General features: G+C 46.5%; 2 protein-coding genes across 2 annotated transcripts in view; one reads left to right on the top strand and one right to left on the bottom strand.

The window, feature by feature from the left end:
* Positions 1 to 1,363: 1,363 nt before the first annotated feature.
* Positions 1,364 to 14,874, bottom strand: Mdh2 (malate dehydrogenase 2). The gene is made up of 9 exons (XM_051204963.1): positions 14,720 to 14,874; positions 9,423 to 9,591; positions 8,318 to 8,401; positions 6,601 to 6,710; positions 5,345 to 5,470; positions 3,898 to 3,975; positions 2,496 to 2,595; positions 2,031 to 2,182; positions 1,364 to 1,667 (listed from the first exon to the last, which is right to left on the bottom strand). The coding sequence occupies exons 1-9, from the start codon at positions 14,783 to 14,785 to the stop codon at positions 1,536 to 1,538; spliced, it is 1,017 nt and encodes a 338-aa protein (XP_051060920.1). The 5' UTR covers positions 14,786 to 14,874; the 3' UTR covers positions 1,364 to 1,535.
* Positions 14,875 to 15,223: 349 nt separating this feature from the next.
* Styxl1 (serine/threonine/tyrosine interacting like 1) overlaps positions 15,224 to 23,608 on the top strand; it is a 34,041-nt gene continuing 25,656 nt past the window's right edge. Inside the window, exon 1 of the mRNA XM_051204977.1 lies at positions 15,224 to 15,307. The gene's annotated coding sequence lies outside the window, so the exon portion shown is untranslated. The remainder of the gene's footprint in view (positions 15,308 to 23,608) is intronic.

The following is a 23,608-nucleotide window of genomic DNA, read 5'->3' as shown; positions in this document are numbered from 1 at the left end:
AAGCAGAATCATTGAGTCACAAAGGACAGTGAGGATTGGTTTTCTCTGCTGGAGCAGGTTACTATGTAGGCCAGGCTGACCTTAACTTCATGGCAATCCTCAGACCTTTTATGTTTTTGGTGGAGTTAGGAATAGAACCTGTTCCAGTCTGCTTTCTGTTGATGACAGCCATGACTAAAACCATCCTAGGAAGCAACGGGTTTGTGGCTCACACTTCCAGGCCACAGTCCATCACTGAGGGAAATCAGGGCAGGAACTTGACAGGCACCTGGTGGCTATTCCATACAGCATTTCCTCAGACCAAGGAACTCACTTCACAGCAAAACAAGGGCAGAAAGCTCATTGGCTACATTCAGCTCAATTTCTTTCTAAAAGATTATTTTGTTTCATTGAGGCAGAATCTTGCTATTTAGCTGTCTGGCTTGGCCTGGAATTCATGGAGATCCACCTGCCTTTCCTGAGTTCTGGGATTAAAGGTATGAGCCACTTGACATCCAGCTACTTTTATTTTTAAAGATTTGTCTGTGTGGGTGTTTGTACCTGAGCCTGGATCCACAGAAGCCACAGGGATTGTAGGACCACCTGGAGTTGGAGTTACAGGCAGTTGTGAGGCTCGTAGCACATATGTTGGGAACCAAACTAGAAGGCTCTCAATAGTACTGGCCCTTAAAGGAGCTACCATTCCAGCCCCACAATGAGCTTTCCTATACAAGCCAGATTACCTGCCCAGTGGGCTGCCCTTCACACCAATTTATAACCAAGACAATGCCACACAGGCGTGGCTGCAGGTGCATCTAATCAGGGCAACCCAATTGCAAAATTCCCTTTTCAGATGACTCTAGGCTTTGTCAAATTGATGGCTGAACTAAGCCAACAGAACCTAAGGCCTGGGACATGCTACCCTAGCCACACCCCTAAGACCTCACTGACAGCTCAGGCCTAGTGCTCTACCGCTGCTGAAGCATTCTGAAGCAGGGTCTCCCTGGGTGCCTGGGATTGCTCTGTACTGTAGGCAGGCCTTGAACTTCAGGTCTTCCTGCCTCATCCTCTACAGGGGCTGGGATCACAGGTGTGCACTACCAGGCCTGGTTTAGAATTCCTTCAAGCCCCAGAGGTCTCTGCCAAACACGTGAATAGCCTCTAAATAGTATTAACATTAGTATTATTATTTCTGGGACAGTGTCTCCCTGTATACCGTTAGCTGACTTGAAATTCAGTATGTGGACCAGTCTGTTCTTGAAACCAGAGCACTTCCTGTCTCTTCCTGAATGCTGGGATTAAAGGTTACACCACCACGCCCAGCCACGGACTGTTTCTGATTCAGTGTAGAGACCAGGCTCTGAGTGAGCGGATGGAGACCATAAAAAAGACAATCAGTCTGCTTTATTGTTATTATCAATAGACCGGCCACCACTGTGAAGGGATGCTGTTGCTGGTACAACACCCATCATCACAGCACATGGAGGACCCTGGTGACTTCAAAGACATGATGCTCAATAAGTTAGGGTGATGCTGCTGCTTGGGGCTTGAACCTCTCACTTCATGTTCTTGACAAAGTCCTCGCCTTTCTTGATGGAGGCTTTTAGCTCGGGGATGGCCTCGGCAATCATTTTCTCCTCAAAAGGAGTGATTTTGCCAATGCCCAGGTTCTTCTCCAGGCCCTTTTTCTGGAAGAGAGGGGGAGATGGTGACACATGAAACCAAGTTTCTAGCTTGGTTTGGTGTCACAGACCTCAAATCCTAGCACCCAGAAGGCTGAGGAGGCAAGTGCTCTGCCACTAAGCCACCCCCACCGGTCCCTCACTGGGAGATGAGCAGAGGCTGCTCCATTTAGCTGCATCCCAGCCCAGGAGGGATCAGTTTATTTCAAAGCTGATCTTTCATGGACAGCCATTTGGTAGCTGCCACATTTCTAAATCATACTTGCACTGCCCTGTGATGGGCCCGGCTCTACATTCTGAGACACACGCTCTCCCTTCCCCAATGCCAAGCAAGCACCAATCACAACCATGACTACCCTGTATACATACCCCCAACAGCAAGGGTGTGGAGAAGTAAGTGCACTCTGTCTCCTTGGACTGAACAAAAGAACACTCAACGACACCTTCCTTCCCATTCATGGCATCCACAAGGGAGAAGACAAAACGGGCTCCAGCGTAAGCCATGGACAGGGTTGCAGAACCTGGGAGAGAGAATGGTGGGTCACAACAGCTAGCACCAGACCCCAGGAACCAGGGGCTGTGCCCCCAGAAACAGCACCTGCACACGACAGCTGATGGTGGACAATCTGAGCCTGCACTTCTGCATGTCACTGTCGCTCTCATCCCACAGCAATCTGAGCTACCTTCTAGAGCCTTCTCTTCGGGCAAGGGCAGATGAAGCACCCTGGAGAGAAACACCCACTCCCTACCCAGGGACAAGCAGTCTTTCTGCTATGCTAACATTCCTGGATCCCAGTGTCAGTGTCCCCACCCCCAGGATCCCTGGGACTCTACCTGCTCCAGCCTTGGCCTTCACAACTTCTGTGCCAGCCTCCTGGATCCTCCCGGTGAGTGCGGTCAGCTGGTCTTGGGGAAAGTCAACCTTGGGGGTACACTGCAGAGCAAGCCAGGGGCTGTGTGAGCAACTTTCTGGTGCAATCCCCACTCCACCATGTGCCCCATCTCAGCACCACACTGCACCAGACACCAGGCTTCAATCATGCCAGACAGGGGTCCCCACCACTCAACCTCAAAGACCTCAGCATCATTTTCTACTGACAAAAACAAATTCACTTTCCCCCAGAGGCTTAGTTGAGACAGTTCTTATGTAATCCTTGAATTCCTATATTTTTCCAGGCCTGAGGTTGATGTCAGGGGTCTCCATCAATCACCCTCCAGCTTACATGTATGCTTTGAGACTGGGTCTCTCACTGACTCAGCCAGGATGACTGCCCAGCAAGCCCCAGAGACCCTTCTATTGGCTCCCCAGTACTAGGGTGCCGGTCTTGCACCTGAATTTTTTTCACATGGAAGCTGGGAGCCTAACTCAGGTCTTCAGGCTTGCATGGCAGGCACTTTCCTGACCAAATCTCCTCCCACACCTCACTTTTTTGCATACTGAACAGTGCACACTCCATGGCCACATGCAGTTGTGGATCCAACAGAGGATCAAGCACCAACCTAACCCTCACCTCCATGTCTCCTCTACTGCCCCCAAGTCCTCCCACCTTTTGATACCTGCACTCCCAAATGAGCTTGGAGAATCATTGTTTTATATGTCCATGTGTGTATGTGAATGTCCATGGAAGCCAGAAGAGGACAGCAGATCTCTGGAGCTGGAGTTACAGGTGGTTGTTTAAGGTGCCCAATGAGTGCTAAAAATGAACTCAGGTCCTTGGCAAGAATAAATATCAAGTGTTCTTAACCACTGAGGTCTCTCTCCATCTTAATCTTCAGGATGGGTGCCATGTTTCTCTTGCTTCACTTACACATTTTTCTAAAAACTATGCAAAAGCACCACAGATACAAGTCCTTGGCATGTCATAATCAGGGGTTATGGAGCTGATTTACAGACCTGTTTCAAATGATGCTAACTCTGTCTCAAACTATTTTGCTTGATGCACCCCCAGGTTGGCCTCAAAGTCACTACATAGCTGATAACCCTTGAACTCCTGATCTTGCCTGCACTTCCCAAGAGTGGGGATCATACCTGGCCTCCTATGTATACTGTCTGCTTTGAGCTCATGGGATGTTTCTCACAGTGTGCTAGAGCCAGCTGATTTCCACTTAGCCTAGACTGTTCCAGAGTTTCAAGGCAATCTAAGGTATTTGTGATCTTACAGCTCCCTGTGATCCATCATCAGTCTCTCTCCCCACCCCCATGCTCGCTCACACTCTCGCTCTGTCATTCACATACCTGAGAGATCAAGGGAATGATGGTCTTCCCAGCATGGCCACCAATGACAGGCACGTTGACTCGAGCGGGATCCAAACCCTATTCACAAGGCAGGACAAAAGCCTTATTGTTTACAAGGTCTTTAAGCACAAAACAAGGTGCAGTCACCCACCCAAAGTGCACAGCCTGGAACCCCAGAGTCTGACCCCAACTGTGCTTAGCACTTGGGCCCTGTTGTCATATGATCAGTCACTGTGGGCAGGTGCAGGGAGGGATGGCTTGTGTAGGAGTCACCACAGGCTCCTCTACCCTTCTAGCCACCTGACTTCCTTATTATGGAACCAGAGAACAGCAACAATTTTCCTAGGGCTAACTTCACTCTTCATGGAAATGCCCAAACAAGTACTCTCACATTCTGTCCCAGAGAAAAGAGTTCTCCCTCAACTCAGGAATTAAAATTGTTCCACACACTAGAGCTGGATGGCAAAACAGAAAGGCTCAAGGCAGCAGGGCTGCTGGCGAGATGCACAGTTACAAGGTCAATGACAGCCAAGGAAGCCGTGAAAGACACGAGGACAGACACTGGCTGATGAGTGCTTGCTGCTCTTGCAAGGGACCAGATTTTGGTTCCTAGCACCCACATAGTGGCTCACAACCGCCTGTAACTCCAGCTTCAGGAGGAACCAAGCCTTCTCTGGATACCTAGGGCACTACACTCACAGGTGTCCAATTCCACACAGACCCACGCATACACATACAACTAATTTGCCAGGCGGTGGTGGTGCAAGCCTTTGATCCAAGCACTTGAGAGGCAAAGGCAGGCGGATCTCTGAGTTCAAAACCAGCCTGGTCTACAAGAGCTAGTTCCAGGACAGGCTTCAAAGCCACAGAAGTCTTGTCTGGAACCCTGCCACCCCCCCCAAAAAAACCCAAGAAATTTATGTTTACTCATGTCTCTACACATTAAAAAAAAAAAAAAAAAAAAAAAAAAAAAAAATCGAGCTGGGCACAGACCTAGAGGCAAGAAGCCAGGGGGATATGAATCCTTCAAGGTAAGCTACTACAGGTAACCCAAGAAAAGGAGGTAGAAACTAGAGGCCAGCCTGGATAATAGTTCGGCTACTTTAGGATTTCTGGAGCTGTCCCAAGTCCTTATCACTGTGTGTTAGTATTAGCAGATAAATTAATTTTTCCAGGGCATGGTGAATGGACAGGTGGCTACCATCCAAGAGTGGGTTAGATAAAGTCTGAACCCTGACACATTAGGAAGAGGTCAAGAGTAGAGGGCACGCTAAGCCTGGTAGTAGCTGGCCAGTCTGAGCCCGTGGGGTTCACCGCCTGTTCTTACAGAAAACATTGGAGCCAGTGACAAAGAAACCCCAGGTCTAGATCCCCTGCCAGCCCAGGAACAAGGGTAGCTGAGCAGTTCAGAAGAGAGGCAACTGAGAGGTGCCCATCCGGCCCTCACCTTCAGCTCTGCCACGAATGTGTTTGCTCTGACGATGTCAAGGGTTGTCACACCGAAGATCTTGTTGGGGTTGTACACTCCATGCTTCTTAAAAACTTCAGCTGTGATGGGGATGGTGGAGTTAACCTGAGAAAACCATGAGACGGGCGTCAACTGAGGGTGGAGACCAGCAACAGGCCCTGCCAATAAACTGTGAGCCATCTGCAAGGTAAGGTGTCCATGCCATGTGGTCAAAGACAGCCTTTACTGCAAGGACACTTGTTCCTTGATAGCCCTTCAGTCGTCAGCTTGGACACAGAAGGCTGCTTGCTCAGGGTTCCTTCTGCTGGGCTGAGCTGGCTAACAGGAGGTGAATAAGTGCCTGAATCCCTAGAACATGTATAATCTAGTGAGCCATGCTGTGGTGGTTTGAAGGGGATGGCCCTCATAAGCTTCCATGTTTGAATGGTTGGTCCCTAGTTAGCGGAACTATCTGGGAAGGATTAGGTGTGTCACCAATGGTAGACTTACACTGGCCTCAGCCTCTGACTCAGCTACTCCAGCAGCACCATGCCTGCCTGCCAACCACCACACTCCCCACCATGGTGAGCATGGACCAACCCTCTGAAACTGTAAGCAAGCCCCAGTTCAATGCTTCCGTTTATAAACTGCCTTAGTCATGCTGTTTCATTACAACACAATAGTGACTGAGACAAATGGATACGACAACTACCTCATGAGGTGTGAAGAATGAATGACTGAATCAACAGGGCAAGAGCCTAAGACACCACCCAGGGCACATAAATCAAATAGAATAAAATGGTAAGATTTGTGTTGTGCACTTAATATAAAAGAGGAGTCACAAGTCACCACAACCTTGGCTGAAAGGAGTTAACACAGGTGGGCAATTTGAGCAAAGCATGCTGGTACACCCGTAACCCTTCCACGCCAGCACCTAGGAGGCAGAAGTGGGACTGAGTTGCGGGACAACATGAACTATATAGTGAGACCCTTCTTAGCCCCGTCCCCACCACAAAGAGGGAGAGGAAGAAGAGGAGGAGTAGAGGAGAAGGTGGTAGAGTGGAGAAAGAGAAAGATGGGGATCCCAGGTGGGGGAAGCTGACCCGCCTGAAAGGAGAGTCTGTCAGTTGAAAGAATCAGGTTCAAACTCTTGATTGGCGACAGAAGACAGTTTTAGGATACATTCAAGGACCTCTCAACACCTCCAATGTGTACATCTAATACACACATGGCTAGCCCTGCCTCCCTATACTCACCGGGTTTGCAATGATGCAGATCATGGCTTCAGGGCAGTGCTGGGCACAGGCAGCCGTCAAGGTGGCCACAATGGTAGCGTTGGTGTTGAATAGGTCATCTCGTGTCATTCCTAGGATGGTCCAGGGTGAGAGAACCACAAAAACATGATGAAATTTCACCTTCCACTGTTGGGGGCACTGAGTTCCTTGTACTCACAGAGAAGCACTAAGAGAACCAGGTGCCCACATGGGTGCCTCCTCAACAGAGACAAAAATCAAGTACCTGCATTCCATCCAGAAAGCTGGGAGTGGATTTTATTAATGACCTGGTGACCTTTTTGTTGTAGGCAGACCTCACCCTCCTTTTGCTATGGAGGCAGACCTCACTCAAATCCCCGAGAGTGGTTATCCCAGACTCTCCCCTCGCTAGGTCATTACCATCCTTAGGGACATGTCACATGTACCTTATGTCCTGTTGACCTCTATGCTATTGGTCTGAAGCCACACTAGATTCTAGGTCTTCCAGCTACAGAACCCACCCTCATGGTCACATGTAAAACAGTCTGTCTATGTAGACACATCTTAAGCTTCACTGTGCACCTGGAATTAGACTGACTGTTGCCTGGAAACCTTTCCCCAAATTGTACTAGGTTTTAAATACGCTGACAATGAGGTCTGGTCCAGGTTGACAAGTTAACTTGCACTGAGTTTTCGCTCTCATTTCTTTGCTCAGTTTGCTCCCCTGTCTGACACTTGCAGGGACCCCCTTAACTGGCACCCAATGTGAGACATACAATCCTTAGAGAAGGTAGGAAAAGTTTTCTTTAAATAGAAATTAGGGGTTAGCAGGGAAACTCAGTCCTCTCGCTGAAAAGGGGTCATGACTTAAAGTGAATGAGTGAAACTAAATCTCAGTCCTCTGAGACAAAGCATTTTGAACAAATTACTGAAATATTTGTTAAGATCCAAAGAAACAAAATATTCAGAGCTACAGCTATGCCATTTTATATGCATAGGAATTAAAGTAGAGAGAGCCCATGAAAAGGGGGATAATAAAAGTCTCTGTCAAAGTGTGTCCCAGGGACTGAACTTGAGTTGTCAGGCTTGGTGGCACGAACCTCTACCCATCAGCCATCTCTAAGGCCTATGCATAGTTCTGAAATAGTCCAGGTGCCAATTATTAAACTGTGTGAACAGGGCTCCCATTTTAAGTAAATCTGTCCTAGAAAGGCAGCACTCCACTGTGGCTAATGACAGCACAGGGGGGCCTTTGGGTGTACAGATGGAGTGAGTCACAGAGAGACATCTGCAGTTAGCAGGAGTCCTGAGGTGGAGCGGGGTGGAGAACAGGGCTCTCTAAGTCCACTTCAAATTCAGAGGCAACAGATACTTGTAGGCTTAATTTTCCAGGTAGATAAGGAGGAAGTCTTTGGAGATCTTTGCAACTGAAAAGGAAGTAAATCCACATATATCAGCTTATAGCTCTTCTCAGCTGTGGAGGGACACTTCAAATGAGGCTTTAAATTTTTATAAAAAAAGATTTTATTTATGTGTGTATGTATGTGATGAGCCTACTAAATTGTAAGTGGGTGTTGGGTCCCTTGGAACTGGAGGTACAAGCAATTTGTGAGATGCCAATATGGGTGCTGGGATCTGAATCAGGTTCTCTAATATTGCCTGTAACAGCTGAGCCCTCTCTACCCCACCCCCACCCCAGGATTCTCCCCTGCACACACACCTGGCTTCCTGGGTACTCCAGCTGGGATCACCACCACATCACAACCTTTCAGGCAGTCTGGCAGCTGTTCAGGTCCGAGGTAGCCTGTGAAGAACATCCCATTAGAGCAGTGTCACCTTTATGAGCCCAGGGAAGCCATCACATCTGAGGGAGGGAACAGAGAGCTGGTGGATCCCATCTGTCAAAGGGAAAAGAGCCCCCTCTGGAATGGACTAGTTCTATAGAGACCAGCAGCAGGGATTCTCCTGCCTCACCTCCCAGTTGCAGCGTCACACCCATTACTCTTACTATCGGGGGAGATTATTTCTGAGGGTTTCAGGTTTGTGATGGGTCCAGAATTAGCCTTTTTAAAATTACTTTTTACTATGTAGCCCAGAACACAGACTTGCTGGTCTTCCCGTCACCACCTTCCAAGTAGTGGAGACTCAACTAAGGGCTTCTTGAATGTCAAGCAAACACTCTACCAACTATATCCAATACCTCTCTACAAGGGCTCGCTATACAGCCCAAGTTAACCTTGAACCCATGACCCTTCTACCTTAGCCCCAAAGGGCTGGGGTGGCAGTTGTGGATCACCATGCCCTGCTTTATACTTCTAAAATAAATTATATTATGGGATGTGTGTGTATTCACAGCACACTTGTGGAAGACAACTCTCGGAAGAACTGGTTCTCTCCTTCCACCTTTGCTGGTTCTGGGCAATGAATGCTGGTCACCAGGCTCATACAGAAAGGACCCATCCACCTATCAAATTGCCAGCCTCAGCTTTCTTTTTTGCTTTGAGACAGGGTTTCTCTGTGTAGCCCTGCCTGTCTAGGGACTCAAGAGATCCGCTGCTTCTGTCTCCCGAGTGCTGGGATTAAAGGTGTGCACCACCACTGGACACAGTGCCAGCTCAGCTTCAGCTTTCTAAAAGACACCACTGCTTCGTAAGTATTTGTACACTCAAGTCCATACCAGTGTTGTCCCCTGCAATTTCACTCTAAAATGAGCCTGCACTCCCCAACTGTGACCATCCAGGTTCATCTATGGTCCTGTTCTAGAATTCAACCCTGGCTTACTGCATGGCATATGGTGGAGTCCCCAGGGCAGCCACACCCAGTACCTTTCACATTTGCTCTGGTCTCGATGTGACTCAGATCCGCTGCCACACCGGGCGTATGAGCGATATCATAGAGGGTCAGGCGGCTCACTAGGGGGCTGTTCTTCAGGAGGAGGGACAGGGGCTGCCCAATGCCCCCAGAAGCTCCCAGCACGGCTACTTTAGCATTGTTCTAGAAGGAAATAGAGAAACAGATACTTAAGATAGATAGAACAGGGCTTCTTTAGATGATGAGATGCCAAAGAGCCAGCAGCCACATCGACCAGCTTCACTGTGGCAGAACTCTGGACCTTCATCCCAAGTCCAAGTTCAAGTGGAGAAAACACAAGCCTAGTGATGGCAAGATACGAGAGTTCACACTCCAAATATCCTGTGATAAAGAGGCAGCTCCACCCAGGTAGCCGTCGTATCTTTGATCTGTAGTTTAAAAACTATAAATATTAAGCAAGAGCAACAGCCCCTTGACGAACTAGGAATGAGGGGCAAGCTCCGGAAAGAAATAGTCCCGTTACCATCGGGGACTTGTTCCAGGAGCCATCACCCCACATGGCCAAAATATCCAGTAAGTAGCATTGTACATCACTGACATACAACATCCTCCTGTCTGTTCTTCCCTTCCTTGCTCCTGCCCACTCAATATCGCTTTTAAGGAACTGGGACTTGAACCAAGAGCTTTGTTTCTGTTAGGCAAATGTTATGCTACCATCTCCACTCCAGGCCCTCTTCACCTGTACTCTAAACCATCTCAGGATTACTTGTGGGCTGACAAGATGACTCAGCAAATAAAGGTGCTTGAAGGCAAGCCTGAGGACCTGAGTTTGATCCCCCGGACTCAGGGAGTAGAAGAGAATCAACTCCAAAAAAGCTGTTCTCTGACCTTCATGCATATGCACGTTAACAATACTCCAAGATAAAAAGATTACTTGTGTCAGGCGGTGGTGATGCACACTTTTCCTTAATCTAAGCACTCTGGAGGCAGAGGTAGGAGGATCTCTGTGAGTTCAAGGTCAGCTTGGTCTACAGATCAGAGTTCCAGGAGACTCCAAAAGCTGAGAAACCCTGCCTCAAAAAACCAAAATACAAACAAACAAAAAAGCTGGTAACCCTTAATGCAATATAGATAAGCAGATAACTGTGAAGACGGTATTGTTTAGTATGTCAGTATTGTATTTTTGAAAGATTTTTTTTATTTTTACTTAGCCTGTATGTTTTGAATATGTATCTGCATGAATGCATGTCATGTATGTGCATGTTCAAGAAGGCCAGAAGAGGGCATCAGATCCTTTGGAACTATTACAGTTAGTTGAGTTGCCCAATGTGGGTGCTGGGAACTACATTCAATTCCTCCACAAGAGCAGCAACTGCTTCTAACCTCTAAGCCATCTTTCCAGTCTGTTTTGCCCTTTTTTGAACATTTTCATTCCAAGGCTGGCTGAACCTATGGGTGGAGGCCACATAGATACGTGGCAGGAAATGTGTACTGGACAGTAATTAATGCTGTAATAAGCAATAATGGGCTTCAGTTATCAAAAACCAAAGCCCAAGGTTGGGGTGTGACTCAGTGACAAGAGTGCTTGCCAAGCTATTATTCTGAGGAACTGGGTTCCACCCCCAGTATGGGAAGAAGGAGGAAAAAAAAAAAAAAAAAAGTAGGTGGGTGGGTGGGAGGGGCACACCTGTAACCCCAGCACTTAGGCAAACTTCTTCAGGAGGCAGAGGCAGGAGAATCCTGAGATGGAGAGCAGCCAGGGCTACACAGGGAACAGGAAGAACTTGGGTCTCTCAGGCTCCGCTCGCCCCAACCTGCTCCTGTCTCATTGTCTCCCATCCTCCACTCAGGCACCACCAAATTGCCTTTCCTTAGCACACCTCCATCATTTCACCGGACAGGGCGTAGTAGTTCCATCGAGTCAAGCACAAGGTGATCCCAAATGGGAGGTTTCTGTTTATTCTATTGCTTTGAGATAGGGCCTGCTATAAAGCAAAGGCTTGACCTACAAGGCACAGAAAAACTGGCCTGGGCTCACAGTGGTTTCTTCCTACTCCATTGGCCTTTGCTAAGAGCCCAGAATCCTGATTAACAATTTAATGCCTGGCAACTGTTCTGAAGATGGATAGATTGTAATACATTCATTCAAAACTTTGCTTTCAGAAACCAAGTTTCAAAACTTCTATATTTGTGTTCCTACTACATATGTGCATATATATTAGAAATAGATATATGGGGGGATACAATGAGGACCTTGGCTACATTTTATAATTGAGCCCAAACATACTTGGTTGCAGTTGCCTCTGGACTTACTCCACTGTTTTTTCAAGAGCTAACTGGAGACCCAAAGGGCATTTTTATCTTGTTTTTGAATTTGGGTTTTCTAAATCCAACCAATTTACTACCCTAAATGTTCTCTTCTCCTAAAAGTCTTTACACTCTTACCACTGAGCCACACACACCTTAGCCCTTCACTGGAGGATTCTAAGCAGATGCTCTACCCCTGAGTGCTACCCCTAGCAAGCTCTTCCAGAACTCTTAGTCATCTCAATAAAACCAGTACCACAGCTTCAAACCTCTGCACTGCCCATGACTCCATTTCCCCCCTTTATCTGATTGATCATCAGCAAATTCAGTTATTTTCACCACATCCTCAGCTGCCACCCATATTAGTACAGTGGCTTCTTACCTGCCTCCTTCTGCCTACTAAGTAACTTCTCTGTTCAAAATTCACGTTGCTTTTGAGAAAATGTCCTAGTTGTACAGGGCTTGCTGGGTTTTCTCTATCCACCCTCTTCTCAATCACTCCAGGCCTCCCTGCCCCACATACTGAACTCAGTTACTGTCTACATGTCTGGAATCCTTTCTACCTGTCACCTGTGCTTTCTTCTGGCCTTCACTAAAATGTCACATTCTCCCGACAGTGGCCTTGGGCCTGTGAGATGGCTCAGCAAGTAAAAGCACTTGCTTCAAAAGTCCAAACACATGAATTCAATTGCTAATCTTCCCCACAGTGTGGGAAGAGAGGATGGACTCCTGCTCTTCCTATGCACACACATGCACACAGATACCCATACCACGTTTCCCCCCAATTAAAAATAAAATCTCAACTTCCTTGTCAACCCTTACTTTTTCCTCTGGGGCTCATTACTAAAACACTTTGTAACAAGGGAGAGACAACAACATATCTACTATAGAATTCTGGGGCTGATAAGATAGCTCAGTGGGTAAAGCAGACTGGCTTCCAAGCTTGATGAACTGAGTTCAATTCACAGGACCTCCATGACAGAAGGTGAAAACCAAGTTGACCTTACAGCCACATGTGAAATAAGGTACACACACAAATAAATTTTAAATCAAAATACAGAATTCTGTGCTTTGCACAGCATATATGCAACCAACAAAATTCAAATGGAAGCTGGGGATGATGGACCACACTTTTAATCCCAGTACTTGGGAAGTACAGAGGCAGGTAGATCTCTAGTTTAAGACCAACCAGGTCTACAAAAAGGTCCAGGCCAGCCAAGGTTGCACTGTGAGACTTTTTCTTAAACAAACGAAAAAGAAAAACAAGCAAACAACACAAATAGGCTAAACTTGGTATGTGGCTCAATGGTACAAAAGTTGCCTAACATGCATTAAGGTCCTGAATTCAATCCCCAGTGCTACCAACACTCAGCCATATTCTTAGCATCTCTGATGAGCTAACCCTACTCCAGGCCTCAGCAACCATCTCCACTCTACCTACCAGTTAACTTATTTCTCACCCACCCAGGCCACTCCTCATTCCCCTCGGTTATCTCTGAGCACTCAGGGCCTTGCATATGTCCCTACAACTTTGTTTTATTTTGAGACAGAAACCTACTAAATTACCCAGGCAGATCTCAAATTTATAATCTTCCTGCTTCTAACTCTTGAGTAGCTGGGATTACAAGCATTCGTGGCCATACCCAGTAAGTAACTACTTTCAAGTTTTTGTTGTTTTGGTGTGAGTTTATGTGCAGGTACCCAAAGAGGTCAGAAGAACACTTCAGCTCCTCTGGTCCTCTGCTAGATTAGGAGCCTTTTAACTGCTGAACATCTTTCCTGCCCCCTGTATCAAACAAAATGACATGACCTGAGTGAGCAGAAATTTGGAGTTCCCTCAAATTATCAGTTCCCCTTTGAGGCACGGTAATTATTTCTTAAGCCTTGGTTGTATTGATTTTGCTGGAAATTTGTAAAAATACAAACCCTACCCTGTGGATATGATCCTGGGACTCCTTTCTTTATTGATTCTGATATGCACTAGTTAAAGAACCACTGTCCAAGAAGATGACTAAAAATAACTCAGCTCTATGTGTCCAGGGCCAAGTCAACCCAAAGCAGGGATGATCCTCCAAGAATAATTCCCAAAAGAAAAAGGCTCCTGGAGGAGATGGTTCAGTGAGTAGAACCTAAGGAGCTGAGTTCAAATCCCCAAGTCAAAGGCCTTGTTTCAAAGAAATAAGGTCTAGAGCAGTGGTTCTCAACCTTCCCAATGTCACAGCCCTTCAAAAACAGTTCCTCATGTTGCAGTAACCCTCTATCATAAAATTATTTTCGCTTCTACTTCATAATTATAATTTTGCTGCTATTAATCTCAGTGTAAATATCTGGTATGTGACCTCTGTGAAAGGGTCGTTTGATTCCCAGGTCGAGAACCGACGGTTTAGTGTACCCTCTGTCCTTCTCTAGCCTCTGGGCACATACCACACACACAAAAATAATTTTTGAAAGAGGCGTGACAGAGCACGCCTTTAATCCCAGCACTGGGGAGGCAGAGGCAGATCTCTTTAGTGCGAGGGCAGCCTGGTCTAAATAAATAAATAAAGAAAGAAAGAAAGAAAGAAAGAAAGAAAGAAAGAAAGAAAGAAAGAAAGCAGTCTCTTAGCGGCGAGGCCAGAGACAGTGGTGAGGAGTGCTGAATTTCAATCATTCTGTCAAACTACTGTAACCTTGACTCAGCTCTCTATCCTCAGAGCCTCCGGATGCCTGTACTACACAGCTAATGCTACGCTTTATTTCTCCTCCTATGGACTCTACAAGGAGAAAATCAGCTATGCCGAAGCAATGCAAAGTTGCATGCAATGCAATTTGCTTCCGGACCGAGACCCTTGGCTTCTGTACCTACAGGAAGCGCAGACTCTCGGGGGAAACCTGGCCCGGCTCTGCCCCTCTCCCAGGTTTTCATGAGCCGGGAGGCCCTGAGCCTGGCGGGTTAGGAGCTCGCGCGTTCCCGGGATGCTCGTGCCGCCCCGGAGTTCCCTGCCAGTCAGGCAGCCTCTCGTACCTGGGCCGATGTGCTGAAGCTGCGGCGGAGAGCGGCGCCGGCAGGCCGGGCGAGAGCAGACAGCATGACTGCAGCGGGCGGGGTACGAACCTACGGAACAAGCTAACAACCGACAAGTGACTCCAACGACCTCCACTCTGCACAGTGTTCGCCCGGCGCAGAGCTTCCTGATCTCGCGAGAGAAGCCCCCACAATCCGGTTCCGCACCACCAAATGCCGCGAGACAGACTCAGCGTCGCGCTGTCTAGTCACACACGAAAGATCCAGCCCACTCCGAGATATCGCGAGAGGAGTATGACGTCACATCTCCCGGTCACTCAGAAGAACCTCTCTCCGGACCCCGCCCACTTACAAGGTCTCGCGAGAGAGGCTCGGCTTTGCCTTGTCTGGTCATGGGCTCCTCCCCGCCTCAGAACCGGCGTTAGGCTTTGCCCGCTCACTGGATCTCCGGAAAGGACGGTCACGTGGAGCAGACACTCCCTGAACGCCCCTGGCAACCTGGCGTTTGGAGGACTTGTGGAGCTCGCCCCAAGAGGGCCAAGAAGACAGGCGCTGGGTCCGAAGCGCCTCACAGGAACCGTTTCCCAGGTGGGGCTCCAGACAGACGTCCTGCCTATGAGCCCGACCGACGTCGCGCAGCAGGTCAGGCGGCCCCCGAGCCGCTGAGCCCAGCCTTCCTGCCCCCGGAGCCAGGCTGGAGGGGGTTCTGGGGAGCCGAGGAAAGATTGAGTCCCGGAGCGGGGTGGGCAGCCTTTCCCCCGCTGCACCCGTCGGAGCCGTCGTCCGCACAAGTTGCACGGAGCCTTGCAGAGTTTCCAGGCGTTGCACACACCCCTGCTGGTATTAGCAAATGCTAGCACTGCCTTAGCAACAGGCAGTGTGCAGGACCACGATCCTGTGGTGTGGAGGAGGAAACTTTTGGAGACTGGCTTTGGTCCTGTCTCTACTCCTCGAATTCGCCAGCAGTGCGGGGAATACGGTTCTATAGCTCTTCCCTTTCTTCATCTTCTTCCTGGCGAACGCCTTTAATGCCAGCACTCTGGAGGCAGAGGCAGGGGAATTTCTGAATCCGAGGCCAGCCTGGACTACATAATGTGTTCTAGGACAGCCAGAGCCCAACAGGGAAACCCTGTCCTGAAACCCCGCCCCCTAATGTATTAGGGCTGGAGAGATGACTCAGTGATTAAGAGCACTTGCTGCTCTTGCAGGGTTCAGATCCTAGGACCCTACCAGGTTCCTCATAACCTCCTGTAATTCTACCTCCAGGGTTAGCCATCACCTCTGGCCTCAGGCACCAACCCTCACTGCACATACCCACAGAGACACACAAAAATAAATCAATTACAAATGATAAAAATGTAAAATTCAGGATCAGTTGACAACACCTGAAGAATGACAGCTGAGGTTACCCACCGACTCATACACATACGTGCATATGCACACATGCCACACACATAAAAAGATGTCCAAGGCCATAGCCAGCTGTGAGGTTCAGGTCTGAAATCCTAGCAGTCAGGAGGCTACAGCAGGATTGGCATAAACTCTTTCAAAAAACCCAAAACAACACAAACAAAGTTCAGGAGCTGGAATTAGGGTGGGAGGGCATGGGGGTGGGTTTGATCAAAATATTTTATATGTATGTGAAATTCTCAAACAATAACAAGTTCAGTATCCTAGCTTTGCTTGAGCAGGACTGTGTTTGAGTAGTTTGCTGGCACTCTGCCCTAGTCATCACACACACACAGACACACACAGAGCAGTTGAGGTTTGAGAGGCAGACAGTTGTGCCATAGGCTGCTGTCTCAGTAGAGGACAATAAACGTATATCAGTGATTCTGTCTGGCTAGGGACTAGGACAGAAAGCAAGTGTTGGGGTAACAACCCACATAACGGTTTACAACAACAGTCTTACTGCCTTCCCTGACCTCTACCCTCTTCACTGGGTTAATGAGGTGTCCTTCCAGCCCAGTCTTGGAGTTGGGTCTGCCTCCTCTGATTCTTTCCTGCCTCCGGGGAGCTGAATCTAGTGACATCCGGGCAACAGCTAGAGAAATGATGCAGTGCCATGGGAATCTGGAGAAATGGGTTTGCAGTGGAGGTCATTTTAAAGAACCTTCTGGAATCTGAGCCACCTGAAGCTGAGACCTGGAGGAGGGAGGTGTCTCTTATCTGAAAAGTTGCCCAGAATTAGCGGGCTGGTGAGATGACTCAGTGGGCAAAGAAGCTTGCTTGTCAAGCCTGACAATCTTAGTTCAAACCAGGACCCACACGATAGAGTGAGAACCAACATGCTGTTGATTCTTCCATAGTAGGAAGTATGTAGGCAAGGGAAGGGAGGAGGCAGGAAAATATAGTCCCTTATTCAGAGACACATTCTTTGTGTTAGGGTGGAGATGCTTGGACAAGCTCTGCCCTTGAGCTTGTCTCTTGAGTATGTAAGTGCTCTGGGAATTCTTTCATTTTCTGACATCATCTACAGGTCAAGAGCTATGTATTTATGTTTATTTTGGTTTTCAAGACAGGATTTCTCTGTGTGTAGCCCTGGTGTACTGGAATTTGTTCTGTAGACCAGGCTAGCCTTGAACTCACAGAAATCCAGCTACCTCTGCCTCCTAAGTACTGGGATTAAAGGTGTGCACCACTACCACCCAGCAAGTCAGGTTTTTATGTACCCCAGGCTGTGCTGAGACTTCCTGTGTAGCCAAGAATGGCCTTGAACTCCTGATCTTCCTGCCTCCGACTTGAGAGTGTTGGGATTACAGCCTTGTCCCACTATAACCAGTTTATGCAGTGCTGGTTATGGGATCTAGGGCCTTGAGAATGGTAGGAAAACACTATATCCATAGAGCTCATGTCTTTTTCTGTTTTTCTGACTTGAGACCATTCTGAGAGTGGGCCTCAATGAATTTTGGCAGAGCTGAGTGAGTTTAGAGGAGGTTGGAAATATCAGATGATTCAGGGTGCCTGAAAACTAACTGGGCAACTTGGATCTTTTTCCTTAGGGTGTGTCCATCCAGCAAGAGCTTTTGAGACTGTCACAAGCATGTTAGGAGGAAACAAGGCTTAACTTAAACACATAGGATCCCAGAGCCCTAGGGTAGGGAGGAACAGAGTGGCTGGGCGATTTTGGGGGGAGACTACACAATGAGATGGTTAAGATGTGAAGGATGAGGAGCACAGAGGGTGGGACAGTGCAGTGCAGTGCAGAAAGGGTAAGAGTCTGTGGCTAACCAGGTCTTAGACATGAATGACAGGGATGTGGAGAGCTTGGGGATGTATATCAATTGGTAGAGAACTTGCCTAGCATGCAAGAAGTCCCAGATTGGATCCTTGGCACCTCATAAAATGGACGTGTACATGGTGGTGCCAGCATCTTTTCCCAGTGCTTAGGAGGTACAGGTAGGAGATAAGGATTTGGAATTCAAAGTCATTGACTCCATGGAGAATTTGAAGCCAGCCTGGGCTACATGTGACCCTATCTCAAAACTAATGATAATAAACAGGGAAGTGGGCGGGCTAAAATGATAGCTCAGTGGTTAAGAGTTTGTACTGGTCTCGCAGAAGACCTGAGTTCAGTTCTCAGCACCCACTTAACTACCTATAACTAGGTCTAGGGATATCCAGCACCTTCTCTTGACTTCCATTAGCACCTGCATTCACTTCCACATCAACACACACTGCACATAAATGCATGGACACATAAATAGAAGCAAAACTAAATACTTTCTTAAATGGATGTCAATCAAGCATGGTGGTGCACTCCTTTTATCCCAGAACTCAGGAGGCAGAGACAGGAAGATCTCTTGGAGTTCCAGGCCAGCCAGAGATGCATACTGACAGCCTGTCTCAAAAATCAAACGAATGTACAGTTTTTTTGCCCGCCGCCTGGTCTTGTCCCGCCGCCGCGCCAGCCCCAAATAATACACAGAGACTCTGTATTAGATATTATACTGTTGGCCAGTTACTACTTTATTATCGGCTAGCTCTGTCTTAAGTATTAACCCATTTGTGTTAATCTATGTATGTCCACGTGTTCTTCTTACCGGGAGCCGGCTGCCACATACTGCTCTCTCCAGACTCTCCATCTTCGCCCCCCTCCTTACTACTTCCTATTTCCTCCTTGTCTCCTAGTCCCTCCTATCTTCCTTTCCTATTGGCCAACAGTGCTTTATTATTAACCAGTATGAGAAACATATATACATAATGGCATCTCCCATCATCTCTTTTCTGTCTAAATAAAAAGAAGCGTTTTAACCTTCACATAGCAAAATATATCACATAACAGTTATCCAATAAGAATCACAGTTAACAATATTTAGTCCATTAACATTTAGTAAGATTTAAGAAAATATTCCATCATCTATTTTATCTTGTGAGTCTAAAGTCCTATATGTACCTTATCATTGAATCCTAACTAAGGAAAACTATAACCATAACTATCTGTCTTCAACTCCTTCAAAGACCATAGAAGGATAGTACACAAACTCTAGAAATGACAGAGACAACTCACTGCCTGGTCACCCGAAGTTCTTTTGTAATCTTCCATCTTCAGCCCATAGGCCATAGTGTGTCTGGCAGACTCTTCAGCAAAGCAGGAGACTTTAAACTGTCTTCTTGTATTGGCAGTTTGTCCGTCACTTTTTTCTGTGTCCTGCAGACTGTCTGGCAGACTCTTCCATGAAGCAGGAACTCTACAGCAATGTCCATCTTGAATCAGCAATCACTTTTCTGTGGGTCCTGCATGTCCAGTTTATATAGCACAAAGTCAAACAGTCCAGACAAGAGCAGTATCTTGTCCAAATGGCTGGCTAGTCTTGCCATATTGGAAGTAAACTTCATAACGAGTTTCTTCAATGTCCATCTTCATCCTCCTTTTTGATGCAGGTGATGTTGCCAAGAGCAATTATGTCTCACTGTCACGAAAACCCTAAACCATTTTAAATGCCATATTCTGTAGGTCTTTGAAAGGTTTGAAGAATGCCTACCTATCTCAAATACATCTCTGCATATCTAGAAAACCTAAATCTAGCTATAAGTTTTGACTATTAGAGGTTACTATGTACAATCTGTACTAAATTATACATTACATTTTTAAATGAGCTACATAAACACAATACCTAAACAAGAGGAGAAATATACAGATCACAAAATTGACCTTAAATTTGTATTAATAAATGAAAATCCATTCCAAAACAAAGTATTCATATCTATACCATAATCCCCTTTTTACCTTTAAAACAATATTGGTTGTGATCATTAACCATTTATAACCAACCCCATTTAAATGAAAACAAACATTTATAAACAGTATTTGGGAATTTGGGCGTCATTCTTTCCAAACTACTTCCTGCTGGCAAAGGGCACTGTCATGGGGGAATCCTAAGAAGATGCAGAAATCCTGGTTGTAGTCTGCAAGGCTGCTTTATCCAAGCTGTTTTGAATGTTGGATCACCAGCGACTCTGTTTCAGGGGGCCTGGCTTGATCAAACCACATTAGTCTGGAAGGAATCCACAGCTTTTTATTTCCTGTTGAAACAAAAATAGAAATCCTTTTCCCCAGTAACTTGTCCTTGAACTTAAATTTTGGAGTCAAAGCATTTTTAAAATATATAAATTGAATTAATCCAGCAGCATTTCCTTCAACAGTTGTTGTTATTTTCTCAGCAGTCAAACAATGCAGAGACAACACAATAGCATACAGTAACCAGATTCTCTCTGAGCTTTTCATCTTTATGTGGCTTTATTATTACTACATTTCTTTTACTTTTTATTTTTTATTTTTTGAGACAGGGTTTCTCTGTGTAACTCTTATCTGTCCTGGAATTCACTCTGCATACCAAGTTTACTTTGAAATCACAGAGATCTGCTTGCCTCTGTCTCCCGAGCGCTGGGATTAAAGGCTTGTGCCACCACACCCAGCTCCTCTCTGTCTTTTTAAAACCATTTTTTTTTCTCTCCCAAGCCTACGTATTTTTTTAAAACACACTGTAAACTTTTAGTACCTTTTCTTAATGTGAATCTGTCTTTACTGTAAATCTTTATCTTTTTCTGGCCACGAGTCTTTATCTGTTAAACAACAACATTGTTAAAATGAAAGTCTTTGTTTCTGCCACGGTTATCAAAGATGGTGGCGGGTACTTTTACCGCCCGCAATGAAAGCTGTGGTCACTGCCCTGGTCAATGCTGCCATCCAGAAGGCATGCTGCTGGCTTGGAGATGTGGTCACTGCCATTGCCATCTCTCATGCACACCAATAAATTGTTAGCAGTGCTTTTTTAAAGCCGTGCGGGTTTTTTTTGCCACTTATGCTGAGTCAGGAACCTTCCCTTAAAGGAGCCACGCGAATGTCTGCTTGTCTCTAGCAAAGCAGAGTTCAACCGAGAAAAATGCTGGTACCAAGAAACCTTGCTTGTCTCTGTTCTTTTGTTTTTAAAACCCCTTTTTAAGCTTTTGTTAAATTTTAAGTGGAAGTTCTTACTAGCCACGTGGGCGCCATTTGTAACGAGTATGGTTTTTCTGCCCGCCGCCTGGTCTTGTCCCGCTGCCGCGCCAGCCCCAAATAATACACAGAGACTCTGTATTAGATATTATACTGTTGGCCAGTTACTACTTTATTATCGGCTAGCTCTGTCTTAAGTATTAACCCATTTGTGTTAATCTATGTATGTCCACGTGTTCTTCTTACTGGGAGCCGGCTGCCACATACTGCTCTCTCCAGACAAATGGATGTGGAAAATCAGGCTGGGAGAAATGTATAATGGGCAGAAAGGGAGGTTGGATTATGCAGAAGGAGGGCTGACTGAGAAAAGAGATTAAGGCTGAATTGAGTTTGCAGATGAGTTCCAGGAGAGAGGGCAGGTAGTGTGATGGGGACCTGCAAAAGAGGCAATATCAGAGACAGATGAACACCAGAGCTGAAGTTATCCCTATAGAAACCCTGTCTCGATAAAAAGAAACAACAACAACAAAAAACCCAAAAACAACAAAAATGATTTATCATGTGTACAGCAGTCTGCCTGCATGTATGCCTGCACACCAGAAGAGGACATCAGATCTTGTTATAGGTGGTTGTGAGTCACCATGTGGGTGCTGGGAATTGAACTCAGGACCTCTGGAAGAGCAGCCAGTGTTCTTAACCACTGAACCATCTCTGCAGCCCCTTGAGATAATTTATAACTACTCATTTAGCTTATACCCTTGTACTCAACCTGATCAGAAACAGCTAGCCCCTAAGAAAACATTGCAATCCATCCTACTCTGCTGATGCATTTCACTCCCACAAGTTCAGCTGAAGGTGCAGCCTTGGGTGTGCCACATTTCTGTTTCTCTGTGACTTTTTCATGCCCCTGACTCTGAACAGTGTCTATGTGTATGAGATGTGATGACCAGGTCTATGATCATGCTCAAGAAGCAATGTTCCCACATCCCACATATGTCATATGTAGGAACATGTGGATATAGAGTAATCATCTCTGGCTGTGTGTTTGTGTGTGTTCGGTGTCATCAAGGCCAGAAGAAAGTTCTCTCCCTTATGAGCCCCCTGGAAAAGAAACTCCTTCCTTTTTGTTACTATATCTGTTGTGTTGTTAATTATATAAAGAGGGTGCCTCTGTTCAGGACCACTGTCTTATGCTTAGATCTGAACAGAAGAAGCTGACACTTCTGAATAGAGCAGGCCACAGCATCTGTCTTTCTCCCTTTATGCAGCATGACCCCGGGGAAGGTTGTTCTCTCCTTCCACTATGTGAATCCTGGGAATTGAACTCAGATAATCAGGGTTGGCAGCAGGCACCTTTATCCACTGAGCCATCTCATCATTCTTTAAATGTTGCAGCATTTGGATTGTTCCTGGATACCAGGTTTATTACAGCAGTCTAACATCTGTTCACTGAGTTAATGAACTCTGCACTCAATTCAATATTCAGGCTCCATCACCATGTCCCTGAGGTTTCCTGTTTTCTATAAGCACCTGCATTTGGGAACCAGGATGTTGTCTGGTTTCACTATTTCTTTATCTCTTCCTCAATTCTCTCCCCCACTCCAGGTGAACTGACCACCTGTTGTTTGTTGGTAGAGTGGGGTTAAAAGTAGAGATGGGGCAAGAAAGTTCCCATGGGAAATTTGGGCCAACTCCTTTTCCCACAGTGTTTTCATGAATATTTCCTACCTTCAGTTCCTCTGCTGAGCATGGTTACATATCAGTCTTGCTGTTTTCAAAGCCATAGCCCATGGTCTCTCAAATCTTCTATCAGTGATGATCGGTCCATTGCCCCTTTAAGTAGTTTCTTTAGGGTAAACACACACACACACACACACACACAGAGAGAGAGAGAGAGAGAGAGAGGTCAGAGGGCATCTCAGGTGTCATTCTCAGATAGTTTCCATTTTTGTTTCTTGAGACAGAGTCTTACTACGACGTAGCCCTGGAAGGCCTGGAATTCAGGTATTCAAGTGGGTAGGCCTATTATTCAAAGCACAATAACATGACGGAAAACAGGAAGCAAGAAGCCCTTCTGGGCAGCAATTAAATCAGCATTCCCTGATGATATTTTGAGTTCAGATGATGACACTAGGGAATGGATAGAGCTGACCAGCTTGAACTCCATTAGGAAGTGGAGTTTATAGATAGTATGGGAGGGAACAAGGTCTCTGGTAGGAAGGCTGCAGTGATTGGGCAGAGAATGATGCTTTTTATAGCACCTGGGATGACTAATGATGACTATTAGAGGTGTGGCATATATGTGATAAAAATTTTGGCCTGAGCAGGTTGGGAAGATGGCTCAGTTGATAAAATACTTGCCACCCAAGTCTAGAGACCTGAGTTCAATTTTTATTACTCATGAAGAAAGCCAGATGATATATGAACACACACACACACTTAAAAATCTA

The sequence above is a fragment of the Phodopus roborovskii genome, unplaced genomic scaffold (genome assembly GCF_943737965.1).
Source record: "Phodopus roborovskii unplaced genomic scaffold, PHOROB, whole genome shotgun sequence".
Classification (NCBI taxonomy): Eukaryota; Metazoa; Chordata; class Mammalia; order Rodentia; family Cricetidae; genus Phodopus; species Phodopus roborovskii.
This window is presented reverse-complemented; position numbering and strand designations above follow the sequence as displayed.

Excerpts from the sequence above, each read along its gene's own strand:
- Mdh2 (XM_051204963.1), bottom strand. The coding sequence starts at position 14,785 with ATGCTGTCTGCTCTCGCCCGGCCTGCCGGCGCCGCTCTCCGCCGCAGC. Across the intron at positions 9,592-14,719 it reads GCTTCAGCACATCGGCCCAG|AACAATGCTAAAGTAGCCGT; the intron begins GTACGAGAGGCT and ends ATTTCCTTCTAG. Across the intron at positions 3,976-5,344 it reads CATTCGTGGCAGAGCTGAAG|GGTTTGGATCCCGCTCGAGT; the intron begins GTGAGGGCCGGA and ends CCTTGTGAATAG.